Here is a 24,339-nt window from a genome sequence, read left to right on the forward strand (position 1 = left end):
TCCAGACGTCCAGTAGCCAGTTGGAGATGTGAAACTGGAGAGCAGCAAGAAAGGGTTGGGCTGGAGAAGTAGATATGAGAACAGTTTCCATGAGGTAAGTAGCATGAGTGCTATTTTCCATTTTATGTATGACAGAGCCATTTTCCAAAAGGTTACAATGACAATATTTGCATCCAGATCTCCTCAATATACTCCTAACATGTTGCCACTCATTTAGAAACATGAAAACACGAGGTTTTTTAAAGTAGCATAGTCTTGGTCTACAAGCCCTAGCATTTGCAGGAATAGTCTTTCATTTTGTGTATCGAAGAGAGTAGTGACAAGTAAGCCTGTTAAAATTAGTGTTGGCTGTTCATTGAAAGTCAAAGGACTCCTCATTTCACATCTCTTTCTGACAGCAGGAGGATGCCTTGGCCCAGCAGGCCTTTGAAGAGGCTCGGAGAAGGACACGTGAATTTGAAGACAGAGACAGGTCTCATAGGGAGGAAATGGAGGTGAGAGTTTCACAGCTGCTGGCAGTAACTGGTTAGTACTTTACCCCAAACTCCCAGGGTGGGTTTGTAATGTTTGTTTGATAATGTATCAAAAAATTGTTGGTGATTTATGATGAGTTTTTAAAGACTAATATTTTTCTCTTAGTTTTAGAAGATTTTTTTACTGATTTTGAATTTATTAAATTCTAAACCTGAATAAATGAAAATAAATAAATATAAGATAAGATAAGTAAAAGCTGGTTCTCTGACATTGTTCTGACAATCATTAACTACAGCATATTGTGTCTTCTCCCAAATTTATGGTTTTAATATCTATTTTCCTTCAGTTTTTTGAAAAAGTTACCTCTTCTTAAAATGTATCTTTAGATCAACATGGAACCATTGGGCATCAGTGTTACTTCATGCTGTGCTCTACTTATTAATCTTGATTTTGAAAGATGCTTTTAAAAAATCCCTTTGGCATAGTAAAAAGTGTAAAGATTTTGGAGTTGGAGGGGATAGTCATTTTCCGTCTCTTGATTTCTTTTCATCTTTTGTATATCGGGAAAGGTTGAAACAAGATGCTCCTGGATCTCTCCACCTTTACATCTCCAACTTATTCAGAATCATTTGTATTATCTTCATTGCTACTTTCTTACAGAAATGGTTATTTCTTAGTCTTTGAGGTATTTTTGAATAATAGATACATTTGTAACTATTTTTATACAGATTTAAAGTATGAAAATCCACTTTTACAAGATGTTTAAAGGGAGACAATTTGTTTTGCAAAAAGATTTTTCATTTTAAAGAGGAAAAGAAATCTCAATTCTTGAAGAGAATGAGTTTTCCTCTGTTGTATTTAAATTTATTTATAGAAACTTATCAAGAATATATTTATTGAATAAATGAGACGCACTTGTATTTAAACTATTTTAGATGACTAGCATTTGAAATTAGCCCAAATATGCCATTTTTATAACTGATAATCAAACAAATCAAAAGGCCATTATAATTTATATTTTTATTTCTTTTAGTATCTAAGAATATGATCTAGGCAAGAGAAAAGCAATGCTTCATTATGGTTTTCTGACAATTGTTCAGTTATGTTCAGGCCTCATTTTCTTTAAGCACCTATTTCTATAATACTGAGTTTCCTTTTGAATTCAGGAAATATTTATTAAGCACCTGCTGTATATGCCAAATAGTATGCTTGGTTTTGAGGATACAAAGACAAAAACAAAACCATCCCTTTCCTTAAAAAGCTTATATTTTCCTGAGAGAAGGGAATGCAATGTTAGTGGAGAAGAGGCCAAGCATTGACAGTTGGAGAATACCAGGGAATTCGTTTTGCAGAGGTTACATTGGACCTGAGCATTCCATTAAAACCAAAGTTAAGGATGCTGGGTAATGTTAGAGCCATATTGTAGAAGACAAAAGGAGCTTGTATTTTAGCTTTGAGATAGTACATAGCCATTAAATATTCTTGATCAGGGGAATGGTATGAACTGATCTGTGCCTTGGGGGCATGGAGTTTGGCAACTATATGGAAGGTTTACTGGAGAAAAACTAGAACCTGGGAAACAAGTCCATCAACATACATATATTAAGTGCTTACCATGTGCCAAAAACTATGACAAATTCTGAAATAAAAACTAAAGAGTCCTTACTCTCAAAGTACTTAACTTCTAGTAGGGAAGTCAACATGAATATGTAAAGCATACATATGATCTACTCAAAATAAATTGGGGTGGGGGGCAGCTGAGTGACTCAATGGATTGAGAGCCAGGCCTAGAGGTGGGAGGTCCTCGGTTCAAATTTGGCTTCAGACACTTCCTAGTTGTGTGGCCCTGGGCAAGTCAATTAATCCCCATTGCATAGCCCTTACTGCTCTTCTTGCCTTGGGACCAATACACAGTATTGATTCTATGACAGAAGGTAAAGGTTTTTTAAAAATATAAATAAATGAGAGGGGGACATCGAGATGACTTTAATAGATTGAGAGCCAGCCCTGGAGATGGGTGGTCCTGGGTTCAAATTTGGCCTCAGATACTTACTCTGTGACCTGGGCAAGTCACTTAATACCAGTTTTCTAATCCTTACTACTCTTTTGCCTTGGAACCAGTACATAGTATTGGTTCTAAGACAGAGTTTTAAAAATAGATAAATAAATGGGAAAAAATTATGGAAGAGAAAGTTCTGGTAGTCAGGAGGATTAGATTAGATAACTTATTACACATTTTCCAGCTCTAAATCTATATATAATCCTAGACAGATTCTTCCACTTAGCCCTCCAACTATCTTTTTTCCTCATAAGTCTTCTCCAAGCTATTTATCCTCTCTTTCTTCAGTATATCCTTACATGGCATTAGCTCAAGACTCTTTCCATCCTGGTGTCCCTTCTCTGAATGCTCTCATTTATCAGTGTCATCCCTAAATGTGTCTTCCATATCACCATACACTAGATATGGTCTAATGTGGCAAAATGGCAGAGGAATCATAACTTCTCTATTCTAAAATGTTGTTCCTCTCTTGATGTAAACTAAGATTACATTAACTTTCTTGCTGCCTTATCACACTGTGGCTAATTGAGCTTTCAGTACACTAAGGCCTCCAATTCCTTTTCAAGTGAACTGCTCATTTATCCACATATCCTACACTTATAAGGCTGATTATAAAAATCCAAATGTAACGCTTTATTTTCTTCCCTATCAAGTAAGTCATGAGTTTATAATCCATGACCTAGAATCAAAGCTCTGGTTTATAGAGGTTAGGTTTGATCTTCAGGAAAAGTATCTCTTAAAGATATCCCCTTTACTTATGTTCCCGCCAAAGATCTTTTCTTTGAGAATCCAAATTATATTATGTGTATATAGGTCTTTAAGGTAAAAAGTCCCTTGGATCTCATGTAAGTAATCAGACTAAAAAACATATATTGAATAAACTGTGTCACTCAACAAAACACAAAGCACTTTTACCTAAGTCCATATATTCAGAACTCCTTGCTCTCCAATGAGCCACATCTTTCCCAGGGATCTGTTCACATATTTAGATGCCCAGTATTGCGGTGGGCTTGATATTTCCCCAAAAAGGGATAGTACTTGGGGAGGATAGAATCGACTATTTTCCCTCTAGTGAATCGAACTTTCCCTGGGGATCTATGGTCCTCCAGATTTACAGTAATACTTTGTGGTTAAAGCCCTACCCTGAAAGGAGAGTGAATTTAGGATTGCTTCTATTCCTGGGCCTTCTTTGTCCAATAACTTACAATACTAATGAAGGGCAAGGTCTGGATATGTTCTTCCACATGATTATCTCTTCTTCCTTCACTATAGCTCCTGCTTGGTCCAGGAACTATCATCTGCCATCTCCATAGCCACATGGTTTCTCTTGGGGATACATGGTTCTTCCTCTCCTAGGGGCAATTCCTTGTAATAGCCCAGGAGACATGTGTATTTCCCTTCCAGGGAACCAAGCCCAAGTGTCTGAAGACCCTTTATTCTCTGTGCTTCCCCAGTTTTGTGTCTGCTCTCTAATTCTGAAGGCATGGCTCCACTATATGGTGACTTAGACACTTTCAATGTAGTATCAGTAGCAAGAAATACTCAAAAAGGTATTCATATGCAATCAATGCCAGGAAAGAGTCTTGAATATTATATCAGATGGGATTCTTATATCTTCCCCTGGGAAATATCTTTGTGTGGAAACAAAGGCCTTTAAACATGGTCCAGTTTAACCAGGTATCCCCGAGTCTCTACAAGTGTCACATATTGCAGAAAGGTCAAAGAGAAAAATGAATTTGAATTTAGGAGTTGGGCTATTTGGTAACCTTGAAGAATAGAGTTTTAGTAACTTAATGAGATAATAACAATAAATTATTTTTTGCTATTTTATTCATTCAGTTAAATAGAGATTCTCTCTACATCCTGCCCCCCAAAAAGATTTACAACTTCATGATAATCCTTATCCCCTTTTTAACACTAGAAGTATAAAAAAAAATAGCCTGAGGTTAACTCATTTAGAAATGTATGGACAATTTATTGATAACTTTGAGTAATCAGCCTCTGTTGACTTTAGAAACCACTAGCTAAGTGAATGCCCATAGATGGGAGAAATGGCTGAATAAATTATGGCGTTTGAACAATGGAATGTTCTGTGTTTACTAAGAAATTAATATGATGAATTCATAGAAACATAGCAAGGTTTTTTGAATTGATAGAGAGTAAAATAAGCAGAACTAGAAGAGTGCTATATCCAGTGTGACAACATCACCAAGAAGAAACTGCATTTCTTGGCATCTTTATTTCTGCCAAGAGTACCACCAACTCTTCTGTTGGCCAGATTCACAATCTGTTAGAGGCATCCTCTTCATAATACCTCCTCTTCTTTATAAATCAGTAGTGAATTCTTATCCATTTCACTTCTATAACAGCTCAAATTCATTAGGTAAACTCAATAAACAGTTTGTAAACATTTAGGATGGACTTGATACTAAATTTACAAATACAATCCCAGCCCTCAGGGAGCTTGAAGTCTCTTCCCAATGATATCCCATTCTTTCTAGAGAGTTCCCACCATAGATCTGGCCTTTCTCACCTCTTGTCTAGACTATACAATGATCTGTTCATTTGTCCCCCTACTTCCAGTGTTTATCCTATATATCTTCCTATGAAAATCCTCTATATCTTTTTTCCCCTTTTTTATTGTTGTGCAAAACACACTTCCATGTTGGTCATTGTTTTAAGAGCACACTCATATGTAACCAAAATCCCAAAATAAAACCAAAGATACACTGATGTGAAAGTTGAATCTAACAGTTCTTTCTCTGGAGTTGGATAGCATTCATCATCATAAGTCTTTCAGGATTATCCCAGATCATTACATTGCTGATAGTAGCCAAATTTTCATAGATAATCATCATCCAATATTGCTGTTATTGTGTACAATTTTCTTGTTCAGCAGAACAATAAGTTCTGCTTATTTCTTTCTGCTCAGTTTCAACAGATCTTTCCACCTTTTTCTGAAATCATTTTGCTTATCATTTCATATAGCACAATAGTATTCTATCACCATCATGTACCACAATTTGTTCAGCCCTTCCCCAGTTGATGAACTTGCCCCTCAATTTCCAATTCTTTGCCACCACAAAAGAACAGTTATAAGTATTTTTATACAAGTAGATCCTTTCCCCTTTTTTATTATCTCTTTGGATACAGCATATAGCATTTTCCTTTACTGCTATATTGACCAATCGGATAGGTGTGAGGTGGTACCTCGGCATTGTTTTAATTTGCATTTCTCTAATCAAGATTGATTTAGAACATTTTTTCATATGATTATTGATGGCTTTAAGAAAATCCTCTATATCTTGAGGAAGCATTAGCCTTGATTCCCAAGTTGAACTGATTGGTGGCACAATCAGCAATACTTCTCAAGTCCTCACTGTGTAAAGTATTGTGCCAAATTCTGGAGATACAAAGAAAGGCCAAAGCAGTCCCCGCCATCAAGTAATGGGGAAACATTATACAAACAACTATGTACATATAAGATATATCCAAATTTATATATATATATATACCTTCATATACATACACACCTATATTATACATATGTATACGAAGGTATATGGGAAATTTACTGGTGTGGATATTAATTTACCTAGTCATGTTGTAACCAAGTTCCTAACATGCCTAAGACACATAGATGTTAAGTGACTTGCCCAGTGTGTAATAACTAATAAGTGTCCGAAGTAGGATTTGAACTCAGATCTTCCTGACTGTAAGCCCAGCACTCTATCCTCTCTGCCTAGCTGACTCTGTTAGTAATGATACAAGTTTTATATTTCATTTAGTGTAGAATCCCTAATTGAGCCCTGGAAGGGGCCTCAGGGTATCTGGTCTAATCTCTTCAATTTGCAAGTAAAGAAATTTAGATCTAGAAAAATTGTAACTTGTCTCATGTCATATATGTTGGGTCAAAAAACATTTTGTTAAACATTATACTTAATATCATAATTGTAGAATACTTTAGATGTATGAGTGTTAGACTCTTAAGAGTTGGAAGGTATTTTAGACATTATATAATCCCCTCTCAATTTTTTGTAACTTTCATTACTTAATATCAAATAGCAATAAACCAAATAAACTTACATCTTTTTCTATATGCACACTTGGATCAGTGCATTTCATGGTGTAAAATGTAAAGACTTGTCATTCACTTCCTCTAGGACCCCATCAACTATTTTTATTTGTTCAGATTTGCTTATCCTTTTCTGCATTTCTTGTGGAGTTGGTGCTTTTAGTTTTGCATTTTGCTTTATTCCATCAAGGTCTTTACCAGTTCCTTTCTATTCTTTCTGCTTATAGATATTAACTTCAGGAATTTGTTCCATTATACATGTAGGGAGAGAGGGAGAGATTTACAATTGATGTTGTTAAAAATGGATTCTTACTCTTTTTGATTATAGCCAACCCTTTCACTTTACAGATTAGGCAAATGGGAACTGGAAAAGTATTTCAGAGTCTGAACTGAATCCCTACTAATTCTAGAGCATACATTAGAAAGTCAGGGGATGGAAGCATAAAGTTGTGCATATTTCTTTGCTTAAATAAATTCTTGACGGTAGCCCATTTTCATTCTATTTGCCAGGATATGAGTTCTGAGTACATTGCTACACTTTCATCTTAGTTTTTGCTTCCCAGGCATAATCAAAATCAAACTGGAGTACATTGGTTGGTTGTTGTTGTTGTTTTTTTTAATTTGAGAATTCCAGTTTAGATTTTCCTTCATGGACACATCATACTGAAAAGATCAATAGAGATTGTCTACTCTAATCTCCTTATTTTGTAGATGAGGAAATTAAGGTCCAGAGAAAGATAGTTATTTTCCAAAGGTCCCATAGCAGTATAGAGTCTGAGCTAGAACCTAGAACCCAGGGCTCCTGTCCATAAGCACTCTTTGCTTTCCTACTGTACCACATTATGCTTCAAAGGATAACTTGCAACCACACTACCCACAGAGATATGTTAGAAAATAGTAACTGCCTAGGAACCCTATGAGAGAAACTAGGATTATTTTGCCTTTAAAAGTGAAGTCTGAAGAGGTTTAATAAGGTCTAAGTGGGTGGTCCCTCCTGCCTGGTTTATAAAGAGGGACAAAGCAGTAATATAATGGCAACAGTCGAAGTCTGGGATACCGCTGATAAGAATTACATAAGTACAGGGGAAAGAACCTTTGAGCTTAACAAATTAATGAGTTTTGGGGAAAACAGCAAGGTAAGGGCAGAGGGATTAGACTTGGAGATAGAAGGATAGCAAATCCCACCAAAGACATGGACTATATAAGACAAACTGGAGAGGTCACCTCACCTCCTATGCAAGATAGGAAGGATAATGATAGCCTATACTTCTGGACTTTTGCAAGGATCAAATGAGATTGTGTATGTCAAGTTTCAAAAACCTTAAAGTATGTGTCAGTTATTATCCCTGCCTTTGCATTTACTAATCCAAGAAAGATCATTTAGAATAAATTTCTCCTTTTTCAAAATATGGAAAATACTCAATTCCTTCAGTGTAAGTATCAAATGGGCCATTTGTATACTGCTTTTCTGCTGGATTTTTACAGTAAATTTTCTTTACTTCTCAGAAATCTTGTCAACTTATCCCTATTGGAAAACAATGACTTGACTTGGCAAATGAGGGATACTTTCTGCAGTAGAGGGAATAAACATGATTTACTCTGGGAACCTTGGCTAAATTACTGTTAAATCATTGGTATGCTGGAAAATGATTTGCAGAGCAATGGAATAAAAAGTCCCAGAGTTCTATTTCTGTGTACTCCTGCATTTCCACCCATACTTGGCTCCCAGAGCCCTGTAGTCTTCCAAAAGAATTAACTCCTCTGTGTTAATGTTAGTTGTTAAGAGAAGAATAAAAACTTATTTGCCCTAACCTTAATTGAAATAGTAGAAACCCAACAAGCCTGAGATTTTCATTTTAGTTCCTATTTTTCAAGATGCAATAAGGAATTATTTCATTTTCCTCAGTTTTTCTATTGTCACTTTAACTTGACTAGCTTATATAAAAAATATTTTTTCATACCCTGATAGACATAATGGCATAAAATGTGGAAAGTAATTCTTTTCAGTAAAAATCTTGCCTATCACATTTTCCCAATTTGTATGATTAAAATGTTGAACTTAAATATTATATGGTTCATTATTTAGGAAGCATAATTTGGCAGTTAAAACAAATACAATTCATATAACTCAGAATCTTTTGAGAACTCTATTCTGTCCCCTTTATGGGTCAGATTAGGAGAATTTAAACTATGGCAATATAACAAGGTTAGTTTGGTGAATACTGAATATAACATCCTGGAGAATGGAGAATTTAAAATTTAATGGAGATTTGCCCTGTTTTAACAGAAAATAATTAGTGATGTTGGACTCAAAGGTTTTGAAATAGGTCTTTTCAGTACTAAAAGGTAATTCATGGCTTAAAATATCTGTTTAAAATTAGAAAGAATTTAAGACTCTAGTAATTGAAATGACTTTAATGGAGACCAGATTGTGTAGTTCAATAGGGGGGAAAAATCCTTGCAATATTCCACCACCCAGCTTCTGTCCCAGGAACAGGCGCCAGCTTTGGTCTTTGGAAACATTCATACACTGTTAGGCAGCATATGAAAATAATCACATGTAGTTGGGTCTGTCTTTAAACATTTTCCCCAGTAGAGTCTCTTGCTTATCCTTCAGATCTCTATTAGATACTTTCCCCACCATAACAAATAGGTAAAGCATTGCCAAAGACTGATTACTAGTTGAATATTTCAGGTAACCTGCTCTGAGGTATGAGGCCAGAAGATAGGGGGAAATGGAGGTCTCATTTTCTCTTTAAGAAATTAAAAGTATCAGAAGTTATGGGCAATTGATTGTGGGTGTTTTTTTTTTGTTTGTTTTCAGAAAGAATGGTTTCAAGAACCAAAAATAAAATTATTCCAGTATCTGTTTTATAAGAAATTATGTGTTTTATATGTTTGTATGTTTATTTTAATTGATTTCTACACCAGTTGACACTTTAAATAAATTAAATGAACCTTTATACTGATATCTAGTTCATCACTCAGCGACTGCTACTAGGCAACAGTTAGCTTTTCTATGCTTTGTAGTCTCTAGATAATCAGATTTTAACTTAATTTTTTATATAAGGTTTGGTGGAAGATGTTCAGATTTTCAAATGCAAAATGTTTACTATATGAATGTTCTACAACACGTATGTGCCAGAATTGACATAACTAAGCTAATGTGTATTCTGATGTAAATATTAGCAGAATCCCTTTAACTACTTAGTATAGTAGGACTGGTGCCAGATGATATCAATTACTATTAGGAAAGATAACCCTAAGTTTACCACAGGAGTTTTAAACTTTTAAAGACTTCTCATTTATTTTTCCTTGAAGTTGGCTCAAAACATTGCAGTTCTGAAAAGAGGACTCTCCGAGGACTTAGTAGAGATTGTGTTCTTATTATAGAAGTGGTGTTTTAATTCCTATAACATACTTGAATATGAGATAATCTAAATTTAGAGAACAGGAACACTCAGGAAAATATTAATACTTAATTTTGAATGCCCTCAAAATGTTGAATTTCTTTACCCATAAATTCAATAATAAAAATTACAAAATATTTTGGATTTTTGGCATTTTTTCAAAGTGCATCTCTGATTCCTTCAAAGTAAGTAGTCCCTTTACCAATGCTTTTCAAAATCCACTCATAACATTTCATCTTTTGAGAGTCTTGCTGGTCTCTTTCTGTGTTCCATAGTTATTAATGAAAAACATATTTAGGTGAGTGGTCTTCAGAATGAGAGCCAAGCACCCCTAAGGAAACTTGGGATAACTCCAGTGATACAAAACCAGCCAGTTTAAAGGGTAGGAAGAAGAGTTATAGCCTATATTCCTTGTGATAGCCAGTCATGGAGCTTATCTCCCCTGGACCCCATCATTCCCTTCATCTATTCAACCTCAACAATTCTCCCCTCTGCCCTCTTCAGCTCAACTCTACATGTTCCCATCAATTTCTTTCTGGACCAGGCTTAACTATGAACATTCCTTCCTCACCCAGCAAGCATATCCACCTGCCTCAGATCATCTTATGGCTGCATGCCCCTGGACTGTTTCAGACTCCTAGGTTGTGGCCAATGAAAAGAAGCCCCACAACCCCTTTGTATTTTCATTGAGTCACACAGGATGGAGAGGTATGGATGAGTTGAGATCAAAATAGCAGGTCTCATCTTTCTCACAAAACCTACACCTCTTCCAAACTTCACTGTTTCTCTGAAAGGAATTCCCAGCTTGGTATCATCCACTCACTTTTCCTCACCCCACAAACAGAATCCAATCAATTGCCAAATCTTGTATCTTTAGCATCTGTCCCTTTCTTTGTGGTTTAGCACAGCCTCCACTTTAGTTCAGGACCTCAGGACCTCTCAACTATTGCAGTAGCCTCCCTGCCTCAAGTCTCCATCTCTATTCTGTCCCACACAGGTGCCAGTGATTTTTCTAATGGATAGGTCAGATTATTTCATTTTTCTTACTCAGTAAGAGTAAACTTGAGGGATTCCCTGTCACCTGTAGGATCAAATAGAAACTATTCTGTTTGGCATTTAAAGTACTTGAAATCTTTTGCTTCAACTTACCTCTCTAGCCTTAACCATGCACTGACTGCTGTAGGGAGAGAAGTTACCAAGTGCACAGAAGTTGTAAGAGTTTAAGTGACAGCCCTCAAGCCTAGAATCTCCAAGAGCTTACTGGGTAAACGTTCTTAAGCTGTTGAAGGAGGAGGTTTCCAACTGTGAGTGTGGTGCTGGAGTTCAATCCTGGAGGTGTGGATCTGAGACTCTCCCTGGACAAATCTATCTATCAAGCTGTCTGCCCAAAGGAAGTTCCCCATACACTCTGGTGGATAGAGTGATTTTGGAAGAGCTTTTCTCTCTTTCCTGGAGCATCTAAGGACCTAACAACTGGATTCCTGTTACCTGACCCACCAAGGACTCAGTGTGTGAGATTCTGAATTCCCTGTTGGACTTACCCTTAGAAAATCTTTAGTTGAGTTAGACAGGTTAAGCATAGGAAATTAACTATAGTGGGTTACATATCTTGAGGCAAATAGTCAGATGCAAATCTTTCCCTTTTTCCTTCCCCATCATTCCTATCTTTGTTAATAAACTCATTTATTTAAGTGTGTTTTTCCCCTTTGTATAAACCTTTTCCCCTTTCCTAAAATCCCCATAACACTTCCCTCCTTGCCTGAAGTTCATATCTTCCTCACATCTGCCTCTAATCCTTATTTCCTTCAAGATTTGGCTAAAATATCACCTTCTACATGAAGCTTTAACTGAAACCTCCCCCCCACCCCAATGCCTTCCATCCTAAAATTAGCTCATGTTTATTTTGTATAGAATCTGTTTAGACTAATTTAACTATACATAGTTTTCCCTAACTGAATGCTGATAAATCAATACACAAATTTTTTGACATACAAATGAAAAACTTCTATTTAAAACACACCACCAACATAGTAGTGCCAATAACAATTGATGTCTTAAAGTTGTTGTTTTTTTCCACTTAACAAGCATTTATTTATCTCTTTCATCCCTTACTCAATCTCCCCACCCCCACCCTTGTAACAAATAATGCATGGTCAAGGAAAATAAATTCCCACAATAATCATGTCCAAAAACATATTCAGGAAGTAGAGGTTTCACTCAGCAAGTATTTAGAACCTCTAAAGTGGTAATCAGTGGGTTAGACAGTAAGGTTACAAGGCCAAAATAAAACAAACCCAAAATGATGATCCATGCTCATCAAGGAACCTGTTTCATTCTTGTCTTTATATCCCTATTGCCTGATTCACTACTTGGCACATAGTCAGCACTCATTAAATGGAGTGACTTTTTGGTCTTTGGAACTTCCAAATCAAGTAGGTCATAAATCTATTTTTTTTTGTATTTGAGAATTAAGAGATTCACCTTTCTGTATCTACTAACAGCTCAATCCCTGAAATCATGAAACAAGCTAGTGGGAAAATATATGTTTGAGAAAAGATATGCAGTACACTGCAAAAACATTTGCAGAGTTCTCGTCTGAAGCACATATTGGAATAAAGGCAAATATTTCTCCACAAAGTAATTCATTTGGCAAGTGTTACCATAACAAATTTACAAAAATATCTCTGAAACCTTTTACTCCCCAAAAATTATATATGCAGACATTTTCTTCACGCTAAAATCTTCTGGCTCTGTCCTACAAAAATGATTTCAAAAGTTGTAGAATGTAAAGATGTCATACATTTTTCTTTTACAAAAACTAGCTTAATGATCTTTTAATCATGACAAGTAGCTCTTGGTATTTTTTTAAATAAACATGCTTATCTGTCATGTCAAGATGACATTTTTAAAAGCATTTACTGATCTTCAGTTTTTTAGATCACCTTCATTTCCCCATAAACATTCTCTTCCTACATCCAGAAAGCCATTCCTTATAACAAAGAAGAGCAACTGAAGAAGTAATTAAGGAATACTGCTAACTCCTTGAGTCTTAACAGTATATGCCATGTTCCACAACAATTGTCACTCACATCTGCAAAGAAGAGAGAAAAGTACCTTCTCATCTCTTTTTTAGGACCAAATTTGGTCATTACATAAGTCAAGTAATCCTGTCATACTCCCTAATTGACTCACCCTTCCACTCTACAATAGCTTTTCCAAACCTTTTCATCTCTTCAAATCTCACATATGTCTTGCTTTCCTTCCATCCTCTCAACTGAAAACCTTGTTTCATGTTTCACTAAAAAAAATTAGACCATTCACCATTACCTCCTCTTACCTTGTCTGCTTCAAAATCCCCACTCTCTCACTTAGCTTCAATTTCTCTTTCTACACAAATTTCCCTTATCCTTAGAAAACCCTCTCTTGATCAGTACATATCCACTAAATATTTCCCATACCTCTTCTCCCTTTGTGGAGGCCATCTCCAGTTGAGGCCTCCATGTTATTCTTAACTCTCTCCAGTCTGACACTGGGTCAACCAATGAAAATACCCAAAAAGAGGAGAGGGATTCTCCCATCCAAGAAATGGTAAGTAGGCCAATGGCAGTGGATCAGAGCATATATATAAGGTGGTGGGGATGGATGGGGTTATGAGGGGCTTTGTAAGCCAACTGATATTTTCATTTTGAGCCAGGAGGTAATAGAGAGCCACTAGAATCCCACTTTCTGCAAGAAGGAACACCCCTTTCCACCCCCTAACCCCATTGATTATCTAATTAACCTTATAGAAGTCTTTTTTATATATAGTTGTTTCTATGTTAGCTCAGACTGTGGGTTCCTTGAGACAGTTTGTCTTTGTATCCCTAGTGCTTAGCACAGGACTTCACACATAATAGGCTCTTAATGTTTATTGACTGAGCAATCAATTTTGATTCTGGTATTGCTCTTTATGTTTTATTTTTTAAATTGTGTTTTATTTTGCTTCAATCCAAGTAAGTCATATAAATCTTCCTGTGTCCTCAAATTCTTTATCTTCATTCTTTCTTAAGGTGAGAAAGAGTGAACTTCTATTAAGCTCTTGCTATGTGCCAAGTTTTAGGGATACAAATAAACAAGTAAACAAAATGATGCATATAAGGAGGAGAACAAAAGGAGTGGAAGCAACACTTGTGTGGATTAAGATGAATGTGGTGATGGACCCAGTAGGAGAGTGAGCTGAGAAGAAAGTACAGTATCTGGCATGGCAGAGATTTCTGATACAACAGTACTTAGCAAATACTTGCTAGTCATTGAGTTGATTCTTCAAGGTGGAGGTCACCCTCATAGAGGCAAAGCATTTTGTAATAGAATAATATTCCTTCCTGTTCATGACCTCCATCTATCTAACCATTCACCAATTGGATAATCATTTTTTTTCTATAGAAGCTTCATTTGGAACTTCTACAAAAAATGCTGATGTCCATCTTTTAGTGATTCTTGGTCCTTTCTCTCTTTGATCTCTTTTGGGTATATGCCTCATGCTGAGGTTCTCACATCAAAGGATATGAATGTTTGTTGTTATTGTTCAATTGTGTTTTATGACCCCATAGACCATACCTATCCATAGGGTTTCTTGGCCAAGATACTTAGTCGTTTGTCATTTTCTTCTCCACTGAATCCCTTTATGAAGCAATCAGAACCTAAGTGACTTACCCAAGGTCACATAGCTATAAAATGTTTGTGGCTGGATTTGAACTCAGGTTTTCCTAACTCTTGACCCAGGACTTCATCCACTGATCCACCACCACTCATGAACATTTTAGTTATTGACCTATTATAATTCTAGATTGCTTTATACAGTTATTGGATTGTTTCACAGTTTTTGAGTATAATCCAACTTAAAAATCCAAGAATTGTTTTGATTTGCATTCCTTTTATTATTAGGGATTTGGAGCTTTTTGAGAACTATTCATATCCATTAGGGAATGATGAAACATTTTTTATTAGTTCCTTGTGTATCATGGACATTAGACAATGATAACATTTTAACCAAAAGTGAAAAACAAGTAATTTTTCTTTTTTTTTTTCATTTGAATTAGTTTATTTAGTCAGTTTGGAACATTATTCCTTGCTTACAATAATCACATTATTTCCCTCCTTCCTCTCCACCCACCCTTCCCGCAGCCCATACGCAATTTCATTGGATATTACTTGTGTCCTTGATCAGAATCTATTTCCATGTTGTTGATGTTTGCACTAGGATGTTCATTTTAGAGTCTACATTCCCAACCATATCCCTTCGATCCATGTATTCAAGCAGTTGTTTTCCTTCGGTGTTTTCACTCTCTGAATGTAACAAGCAATTTTTCTAAGGAAAGTTGTATTATGGCAAGAGCATTTTCAAAATGGAAATGTCTTCATAACTGATGTGATTTGTTGCCTAAAATGATGTCATGTATAAAAACACTCATGTATGTATAAATTAAACTTAGAAATACAATTTTCTAACTAAAGATCTTCCAAACTGAAAGTTTCTGTAGATATTGAACCTATTTATTTATATATATGCGTGTGTGTATTAATTATATATACATGAAAATGTAACACTTTTAGATTAATTTGTAAAAATAATTGGTTGATTTCAGGGAAGATAGGAGTTTACTAACTAGATTTTTACAAAGACCTGCATAATTGAGATGGATGGGATTAAATTAGGATCATAATTGAGGAAGGGTAGCTAACAATATACTTCTTTACTTTGGATCTGTGTATCTTTATAAATGAAGTGTTTGTTAGCTATGGCAGACACTAAAGCCAAGTATTAAAATAAAATGAACTTAAAATCATATCATAAATATTAACAAATATATGTAAATTGAGAGTTTTTGCTCAAAATTATTTTACTGATATGGTAGGTAATTAAAAAAGATTCATGTTTTAAATTGCTGGAGGCAAATGTAAAAGCCCATATTGGGAACACGTGTCATAAAGTAGTCATTCATAAAATGAAGAGTTAGGAGGGATTTTATTTTCATATTTTACTGATGTGAATCACAGGAAAGTGATGTGTCTGAAGTCAATAAACATTAAGCACCTACAATATGCTAAGCACTAAGGATGCAAATTTAAAAAAAAGATAGGTCCCCTACCCATGAGGAGCTTACAGTCTAATAGAGAGAGGCATCCTTCAAAAGGAAAGATTGTACATGGTACACATGACATGGTGAAGTCCAGACTAAGGAGTACAAACTGTTGGGGAAAAGAAAAGAAGACTGCCTTGGGAGATGTCTTTAAATGAAGGCTTTGGGGAGGAGTTCCTTGTTTTGCACCCCCCCAGTCAGAGTGGTGGAGGGCACGCACCTAGGATTCTGACATGGTGTACCAAAGCTGATATAACCACACAGTAAGTTAATGTCAATATGACCAAAAAAATCATGTAGAAATAATTTTATGGTTGTATTTGTTAACCTTACATGTGTACCCCTAAACTGAAGAGACTCATCTGAAAGCCAGTTTGCAAACACATAATCATTGATGCTTATTTATGAACTAAGATCATTCATGATTTTTTTTCCGGAGGGAGTGACCAACAGACTTGTGATTTCAACTGTGTGAAGAACTCCCAAGTTGGAAACTCCCCTTCACCAATGCAAGTTATCGTCTATAGCTTGTACTTTTAGATAGATTTATAACTTCTCTTTGTCTCAGTTACTTGACTTATCAAGTGAAGGGGTTAACCCTTAAGTTCCCTTCCATCTCTAATCTGTGATCCTCTGGGACATTGCCTTATTCTTACATAAATGAGGAGGAAGAGGAGGAGGAGGAGAAGCAGGAACATTTATAGATAACTTTAATGGCTGTCTGGCTGCATTGAAAGATTAAAGTGACTTGAACTCAGGTCTTGATTCTAGGACTAGCCTTCCTCTACTACTACATTATCTCTCACCTTATTATCATAACCCATTTATACAATGCCTTGAAGTTTAAAAAGCACTTCCCTTTCAGTGGGAGGGAAGGGTTCTTATATGAGTCTGTAATCTCCTTGTTAGGTTTATAACTCTCACAGGTGTAGGTCACAGCCAACTCATACCTTCCTTCTCAATGCAGTTCTTGCGCATGTCTCCATAAATAATCAAGGAGCCACTACTAAAACCTTCCTCTGAATCTAGTAATATTTCTCAATTATGTTCCTAATTCAATCCCATCCATCAGTTATGCAAAGGTTTTTGCAAAAATCTAGCTAGTAAATTCTCATCTTCTCTGATACCAATCAGCTATTCTTACAAACTAATTTGAAAGTGTTGAGTTTTCATGTATGTTATTTGTTAAAATATATTGAACTTATTTGTAAAAATATATTTTTTTAACAAATAAGTTCAATATCCACAGAGATTCTCCATTTGGAAAATCTTTAACTAGTTAGAAAATTCTAATCGAACGTAATGGACTTCTCCATTAGTGGCGGTGTAATGTCCCTGAACAACTTGCAGGGATCCAGGAGAAAAAAACACCATTCATAAGGAAAGGATAAACTATGGGAGTGGAAACGCCGAGAAAAAGCAACTGCCTGAATACAGAGGTTGAGGGGACATGACAGAGGATGGACTCTAAATGAACACTCTAATGCAAATACTATCAACAAAGCAATGGGTTCAAATCAAGAAAACATCTTGATTTGACTTACGCGTTGGCTATGGGGGGTGGGGGGGGGGAGGAAAAGAAAATTATCTATGTCTTTAACGAATAATGCTTGGAAATGATCAAATAAAATATATTAAAAAAAAAAAAGAAAATTCTGTTTCTAACTTCAATATTGGGACTATCTTGTCTTTTATCCCCTACTTTTAGTACATTACCAGCTGAGCTCTTTTTCCTTTTATAATTAAGCATTATTTATTAAAAATTATTTTTTCAGGTTTATTACCCCCAAATTTTATGATATTATACATGTCTTTTATTCCCACAAAATTATGTATCTTTGTACTTTTTGGGGAAGGAGTAAAAATACTTGAAGTAAACTTTCTTGATATAGCAGATAGAGGGTTGAACTAGGAGTCATGTTTGGATTTGTATCCTAGCTCTGCCATTTACTAGTTAAGTGGCCATGGACAAATTGCTTGATCTCTATAAACCTCTTAGTTGTCCATCTTCCAAATAAAGATAATGCATTCTTTATCTGAGATTGTTTTAAAGAAAATATTTTGTATACCTTTAAATGGTAGAGAAATATTAGGTAAGTTCAAACTCCATTTTACTCAAAATAGTAAGTGGTATTAGTGCTATCCTTTCAAGAATATTTGATGCCTTTTCTGTAATCCCTTTAGTAACATACCAACCTACAATATCCACTTTGTGTCTGTACATCTTGCTCTGAATTGAATGGTATCTGGACTGTTTGAGATAATAATTTAGGATAGCATTTAATTTTATTCCCTAAACCACCTCTTGTAGGACAGGGTTCTAAAGGTGATTAATTCCTTTTTTTACCTATAAAACCATTTTTTACCTTCTAAATAAGAATATGCTAGAAAGCAGAAGTGGTCTTTACATTGGGGATGGAATAACCAGGAAAAAGTGCTTGCTCTGCTGGGTCCTTGAGTAAGCACAGCTCAGCAGTATATGTGGAGACTATTTTTGTAATAGAAACAGGCACAAGTCTGCATGTGGTTTTTGTGTTTGTTTTTTGTGTATTCCTGGAGCCTTAGATTTTACATGTTCCAAGAAAAATCTCTTACTCTATTTATTTTAACCCCCTACAGAGTTCAGTTTTTTAAGTTGCCAAACTGTGAATTCTGAAATTTCATATCTGCAGTGGGCCTATCCTAGAAGTTAAGCTGGGGAGATGAGGGAGGAAATCAGCCGAAGACTTACTAATAAACTAGAGACTACCATAAAGTAATTTTGACAGAAGAAAGAGTGCCTAATCTGTGTTTTTTCTTTCCCTTTTTCCATTTGTGATGAGCAAAGGGTGTTATAGCATTTCTTGTCCTATTTCAGTGGTCAGATTTTGTTCTGTGTATGCAGTAATTTTCATTTTAGTTCATTAGCAGTAGGAATTTTATTTCCCTGTTTATATTAGAAATTCACAATAAGAAGAATACTGGATATAGATTCAGAAAACCTGGGTTTGAATTTCACTTCTATTTACTTAATGTGTGACCTTGGACAAGTTTCTAGGCCTCAGTCTATAAGCTGAAGGAATTGAACTGAATGATCTTTAAAATCCCTTCCAGCTCTAAGTCCTAAGATCTTTTGAGAAAGTTAAAGTTTATATATAAATGCTGAGAAAGGAAATGCCTATAGTTTTGTGACCTCCAGATAACCAGTTAAGAGAGTTTTGTAGAGCATGTTATACAGATTAATGAGCATATAGATAGACGGTGGCTGCTTGTCAGGAAAATGCCAACTTGTAAAGATTTTTCTTATTCAACTCCTGTAGCCTAGCTTTATCACTGTAATAAAAAAATTATTACTCATATTTTAGTAGTGCTCAGTGATTTACCAAGCATTTTTCCCAGTAACTATAGTCCAGATGACTATAATGTAAATAGAATTATCTATATTATACAGATAAGGAACTGAAGCAGAAAGAATGAAAAAGAATTTAAATATTGCTCCCAGGGTCACAGTTATCAGAGGCAGCATTTACTTAACTTTGGGTTAAGGACAACATTCTACTAGTCATTCAAGCTCAAAATCAAGGCATTATTCTTGACTCTTTACTCTCATTCACTGCCCATATCTAATCAACTGTCAATTCTAATCAATCTGACCTTCATAACATTATCAGTGTCTACTTGTACTCATGTGATTACCATCGTAATTCGAACTCTCATCCCCTCTTTGCTGGACCATTGCAGCAATTGATGTTTTTGTATCCGGACATCCACTCTACAATCTATTCTCTACATAGCTGCCAAATTATTCTCTCCAAATGCTCAGAACTGACCCTGTCACTTCCTAGTCAAAATCCTACTATTGCTCTGTATTGCCTCTAGGTGAAATTCTTCATCTTTTTGGTGCCATGGACACCTCCATCAGAACGTTTTTAAATGTATAGTAGAAACTCTGTAGAATTTCTTGTTGGCTCTGGGAGAGGGGAGAGAAAGAAAATGATTCATGTAAGCATGGAAAAAATACTTTAAAATAAAAAAAATTTAAGAGAAAGAAATAGGAGGCAGCTGGGTAGTTCAGTGGATTGAGAGCCAGGCCTAGGGATGGGAGCTTCTGGATTCAAATCTGGCCTCAGACACTTCCCAGCTGTGTGACCCTGGGCAAGTCACTTAACCCCTATTGCCTAGCCCTTATCCCTCTTCTGCCTTGGAACCAAAACACAGTATTGAGTCTAAGATGGGAGGGAGGGACCGAAGGAGGGAGGGAGGGAGAGAGAGAGAGAGAGAGAGAGAGAGAGAGAGAGAGAGAGAGAGAGAGAGAGAGAGAGAGAGAGAGAGAGAGAGAGAGAGAGAGAGAGAGAGAGAGAGAGAATAGAAGAGAAGTGGAGAAAGGGGTGGGAATAAGTCTTTATTTTAGTGCCTACCCTGTGTCAGGTTCTCCTTTTACAAATATTACCTCATTTGATTCTCACAACAACCCTGAAAGATAGGTACCATTTTACAGTTGAAGAAACTGAAAGAAAATGGAGATGAAGCAATTTGCCTGGGGTCATACAAGTAACATGTTTCTGAGGCCACATTTGAATTCAAGTCTTCCTTACCCAGCCCAGTGCTTTATCAGCCATACTTCAAATATGTAATATTACAAAGGAAACCAATTATTTTGAACTAGTTATCAAAAACATTTTTAAACAAGTTAATTGAACACACACACACACACACACACACACACACACACACACACACACCTCTACCCTAGGATTAAATGCAAATTCCTCCCTTATCTGTCATGTTATGCCCTTTTTGCCTGACCCCAACCTGTCTTTCCAGAGTTATTACACATATTCTAAATTCTAGCCAAACTCTTTGCTATTCCTATTCCATGACACTCCAACTCTTACCTCATGCCTTTGTCCAGGCTGCCCCTTGTACCTGGAATGCTCTTACCATCTCACCTCTACCTCTTGAAATCCCTAGCTCCTTTCAGATCTCCCTTCAAATACCACCTTCCACAAAGACTCTTGACTTATGGGCTCCAGTTGGTCTTCCTAACTATTCCCACCTCCCAACAAAGTTACTTGGTATTTTGTATTTACTTATCTGCATCATGTTTTCCTCACAAGACTATAAGTTCCTAGAAGGCAGAAACTTGCCTTTTGTCTTTGCATGCCTAACACATAATAGGCTTTTTTCTTTTTTTTTTTAATAAATTCTTTTTGACTTGAACTATAATCAGAATTGCCTGCAGTATAGAAACTTGCATATTTCACATTTGTAATGAGATATGTGATATTAGAAACTGCTGTATTAATAATAAGATGTCCTTATTTTATTTGTTAAATCTTAAATACTTAGTGCTATATTGGCCCTTTTTTATAGTCTATTTCCCCTGATTTTACTTTTCAATGAATTTTAGGAAAGTGATCTGAGATAACTTCATTTCTTTAACAATTCTTAGAATCATTGCCTTGCTGTCTTATTAGCCTCCAGCACTCATTACAATTAGAAATTAGTTATTAGACTTAGAAATAATGTGAGGAATGACCTCAAAGTACTGTGATATTGTAAATTAATGCCAGCCCTGGAAACCCCAGTGCATCTTTTGCCCCAGACCTATAAGCTTATTTAACTCCCCAGTATTAGTTTGTTATTGGTAAAAGATGAATAATTCTAATCCCACCCACCTCACTGGGTTGTCTTGATGAAAGGACTTCATCAACTCTAAAGTGCTTTGGAGACACAGTGTAAGTTGTTCTCAGAAGTTCCTTGTTGCCAGAGATCGGGTTCATTATAATCTTGAGTAATTAGGTTGAATTGAGATGATCCCTAGGGTCCTTTTTAGTGCTAAAATCCTGTTCTTTAACAGCAGTTTCCTTTCATTTGTCTCTATATTTCCTTTAGAAAACTAAATACATAAAAACAATGTTCAGTAGTTTAACTTAATAAAAAAGGAGACCAGCCAGATAATGTTCATTGATTCAGAGGCCTGTGTCTTTAGTTACTTCCTTCACTCATCTTTGGCTATTAGAAGAAAAGCCTTGGAGAATGGTGCCATTTAGATTTACCCAGTCTTTGGTCATCCAAGGCCTATCTTTTTAGGTTGATAGGAATAGAAACTGTGTATATCAGATATATTGGTATGTCATATTCCTGTTCTGAACCACCTTACTGCCCAAAAGGAGCAGTCAGCATTATTAGATGACTGTATAAACTATTAAAATTGGAACTATATCACCAACTCAGAATTATTCACATCTGTTTTATATTAAACACTATGAAATGATTATTAGAAGATTGGAATAGGGACTAAGAACAATGAGACAGTCATTATGGACTGAATGAGTAGTAGCAAAATTGTTTTTGATTAGTTCTCTCTCCTACCCTACTAACAGACAAGACCATAATGATGGAATATAAATTTATTAACATCATGCTTCTAGTGTCATAAAATGTAGAAGTTGGAAGGGCACCTTACAGACCATCAAATTCAACTTTCCATCCATCTAGGAATTATGATGTCCCTGACAGGTTTTCTCAAGTTAGCCTCTGAGTGAATACTTTTTTAAAAAACAAAAACTTTAGTATTAATATACTTTGCATCTTAATAGATGCCACCCTTTCCAATTCAGAACAATTATTTGTGAGGACATTAGTTCTTATGTTGAGCAACAAACCTTTTGCCTCCTTATAATTCCTTCCTATTTGCTCTAATTCTGACATTCATAGCAACAACAAACAAGTTTTGCTGTCTCTTCCATAAGATATCCTTTCAGACATTTAAACATAGCTGTCATTTCTCCTCTAAAATGTATCTTTTCTTAACTATCTTCCATTCTTTGAAATGTCCTACAAATGGCATGGTTTCTAGACTCCCTTTCCCTCCAAGTCACCTTCCCTTAGACTCTCTGCAGTTTATCACTTTGTCCATTTGGTGCCTTATACCTTATGCAAACTGACATGGAGTCTCCCTGCTTTCTGTTTCTTCCTCATCACATGTTGCCCTCAGGCATTGCTCCTCTGAAGCTGTTGCCTTCCTTTCTTGTCTTCACTTATTCTTAGTGGAATTGCCTCAATGCAGAAAAAAAACTTTTAAAGTGTTTTTAATGGCAGAAAAAAACCCAGCAAAATAATGTTTCATGCTACACAGCACAACCTGCCACACAGTTAGCAAACACTGAAACAGAAACATGCAATCTTGTACAAGTTAGAAAAGAATGGCCATAATATTGCCATTTTAAAAATTGTTCTCTTTCCAAGACAAAAGCCTGAAACCTTGGCTTCTCAGAAAGTATTATTGGTGGGCTGGCAGTGATGTTATAAATATATAATTAGTATTGATTCCTTTCAGTCAGTTTTTCTTCAGTGCTCAGCCCCTTTCTAACCTTCATTGACTAAAACGAAATGCTTATATTAGTGTTCCCTGATTGTGCAAAATTGATCTGTCTCATACAACATTCAGCATTGATTCTGTACAGAACATAAATTGTTTTTCTGATATATATGCATTCCATAGCATTTTTAAATCCATGATTGCAGGATAGCTTTCAGTTGGATTGTTGATTTTAATATTTAGATAGTTCCATATAAGCTGATGTTGAATTTTATTTACGCTTAGAAAACTTCATGTGACAGAAATTTAAACAGTGAGATAAATAGAACCTCTGATGATATATGAATGACAAGTATGACTTCTTTGTAAAATTTATTTGGGAAAGCAAACATTATCTCAGTTATTTGGATATCATTTAAATAGTGAAAACAGAAACTTGGCTAATTTTGTCTCCAAAAGTTAATGAATGTTGTTGATAAATAGCAGGTATGACATTAGTACTTCTGAAGCATATAGAAGTCAACTTTTGCTATTAAAACATTACAAAGAGCAGCTAGGTGGCTCGGTGGATTGAAAGCCAGGCTAGAGATAGGAGGTCCTGGGTTCAAAACTGGCCCCAGATACTTCCTAGCTGTGTGACCTTGACAAGTCACTTAACCCCATTTCCTATTGATTCTAAGATTCTAGGTAAGTTAAAAAAAAATTAAATATTATAGTATAGTGGTAGTCTCTCAGTGATCGAGAATGACTATTGTCTTTGTGCAGTTTCATCTACGGTGTACCCTCATGTGGCTTTGGAGTCCAAAGGCTGAGGCGCAGAGTCTGTGGCACATGGGGCCTGGGACGCCAGTTGTTACGGGAGGTGCGGTTACAGTCTGGTGTTGGCGTTCATGTGCAGC

General features: G+C 35.8%; 1 protein-coding gene across 8 annotated transcripts in view; it reads left to right on the plus strand.

Moving 5' to 3' along the window:
• The window catches only part of CBFB (core-binding factor subunit beta), a 109,052-nt gene that overhangs the window by 61,463 nt on the left and 23,250 nt on the right, over positions 1-24,339 (plus strand). For 2 of the 8 annotated variants that reach the window (XM_016427679.2, XM_056803711.1), the window contains exon 5: positions 402-525. In XM_016427679.2, coding sequence (XP_016283165.1) covers positions 402-525 — 124 coding nt within the window. Of the gene's footprint in view, positions 1-398; positions 526-24,339 lie in introns of all 8 variants that reach the window. The other 6 variants (XM_056803701.1, XM_056803655.1, XM_007477118.3 and 3 more) reach the window with 3 other exon arrangements.

The sequence above is a fragment of the Monodelphis domestica genome, chromosome 1 (genome assembly GCF_027887165.1).
Source record: "Monodelphis domestica isolate mMonDom1 chromosome 1, mMonDom1.pri, whole genome shotgun sequence".
Classification (NCBI taxonomy): Eukaryota; Metazoa; Chordata; class Mammalia; order Didelphimorphia; family Didelphidae; genus Monodelphis; species Monodelphis domestica.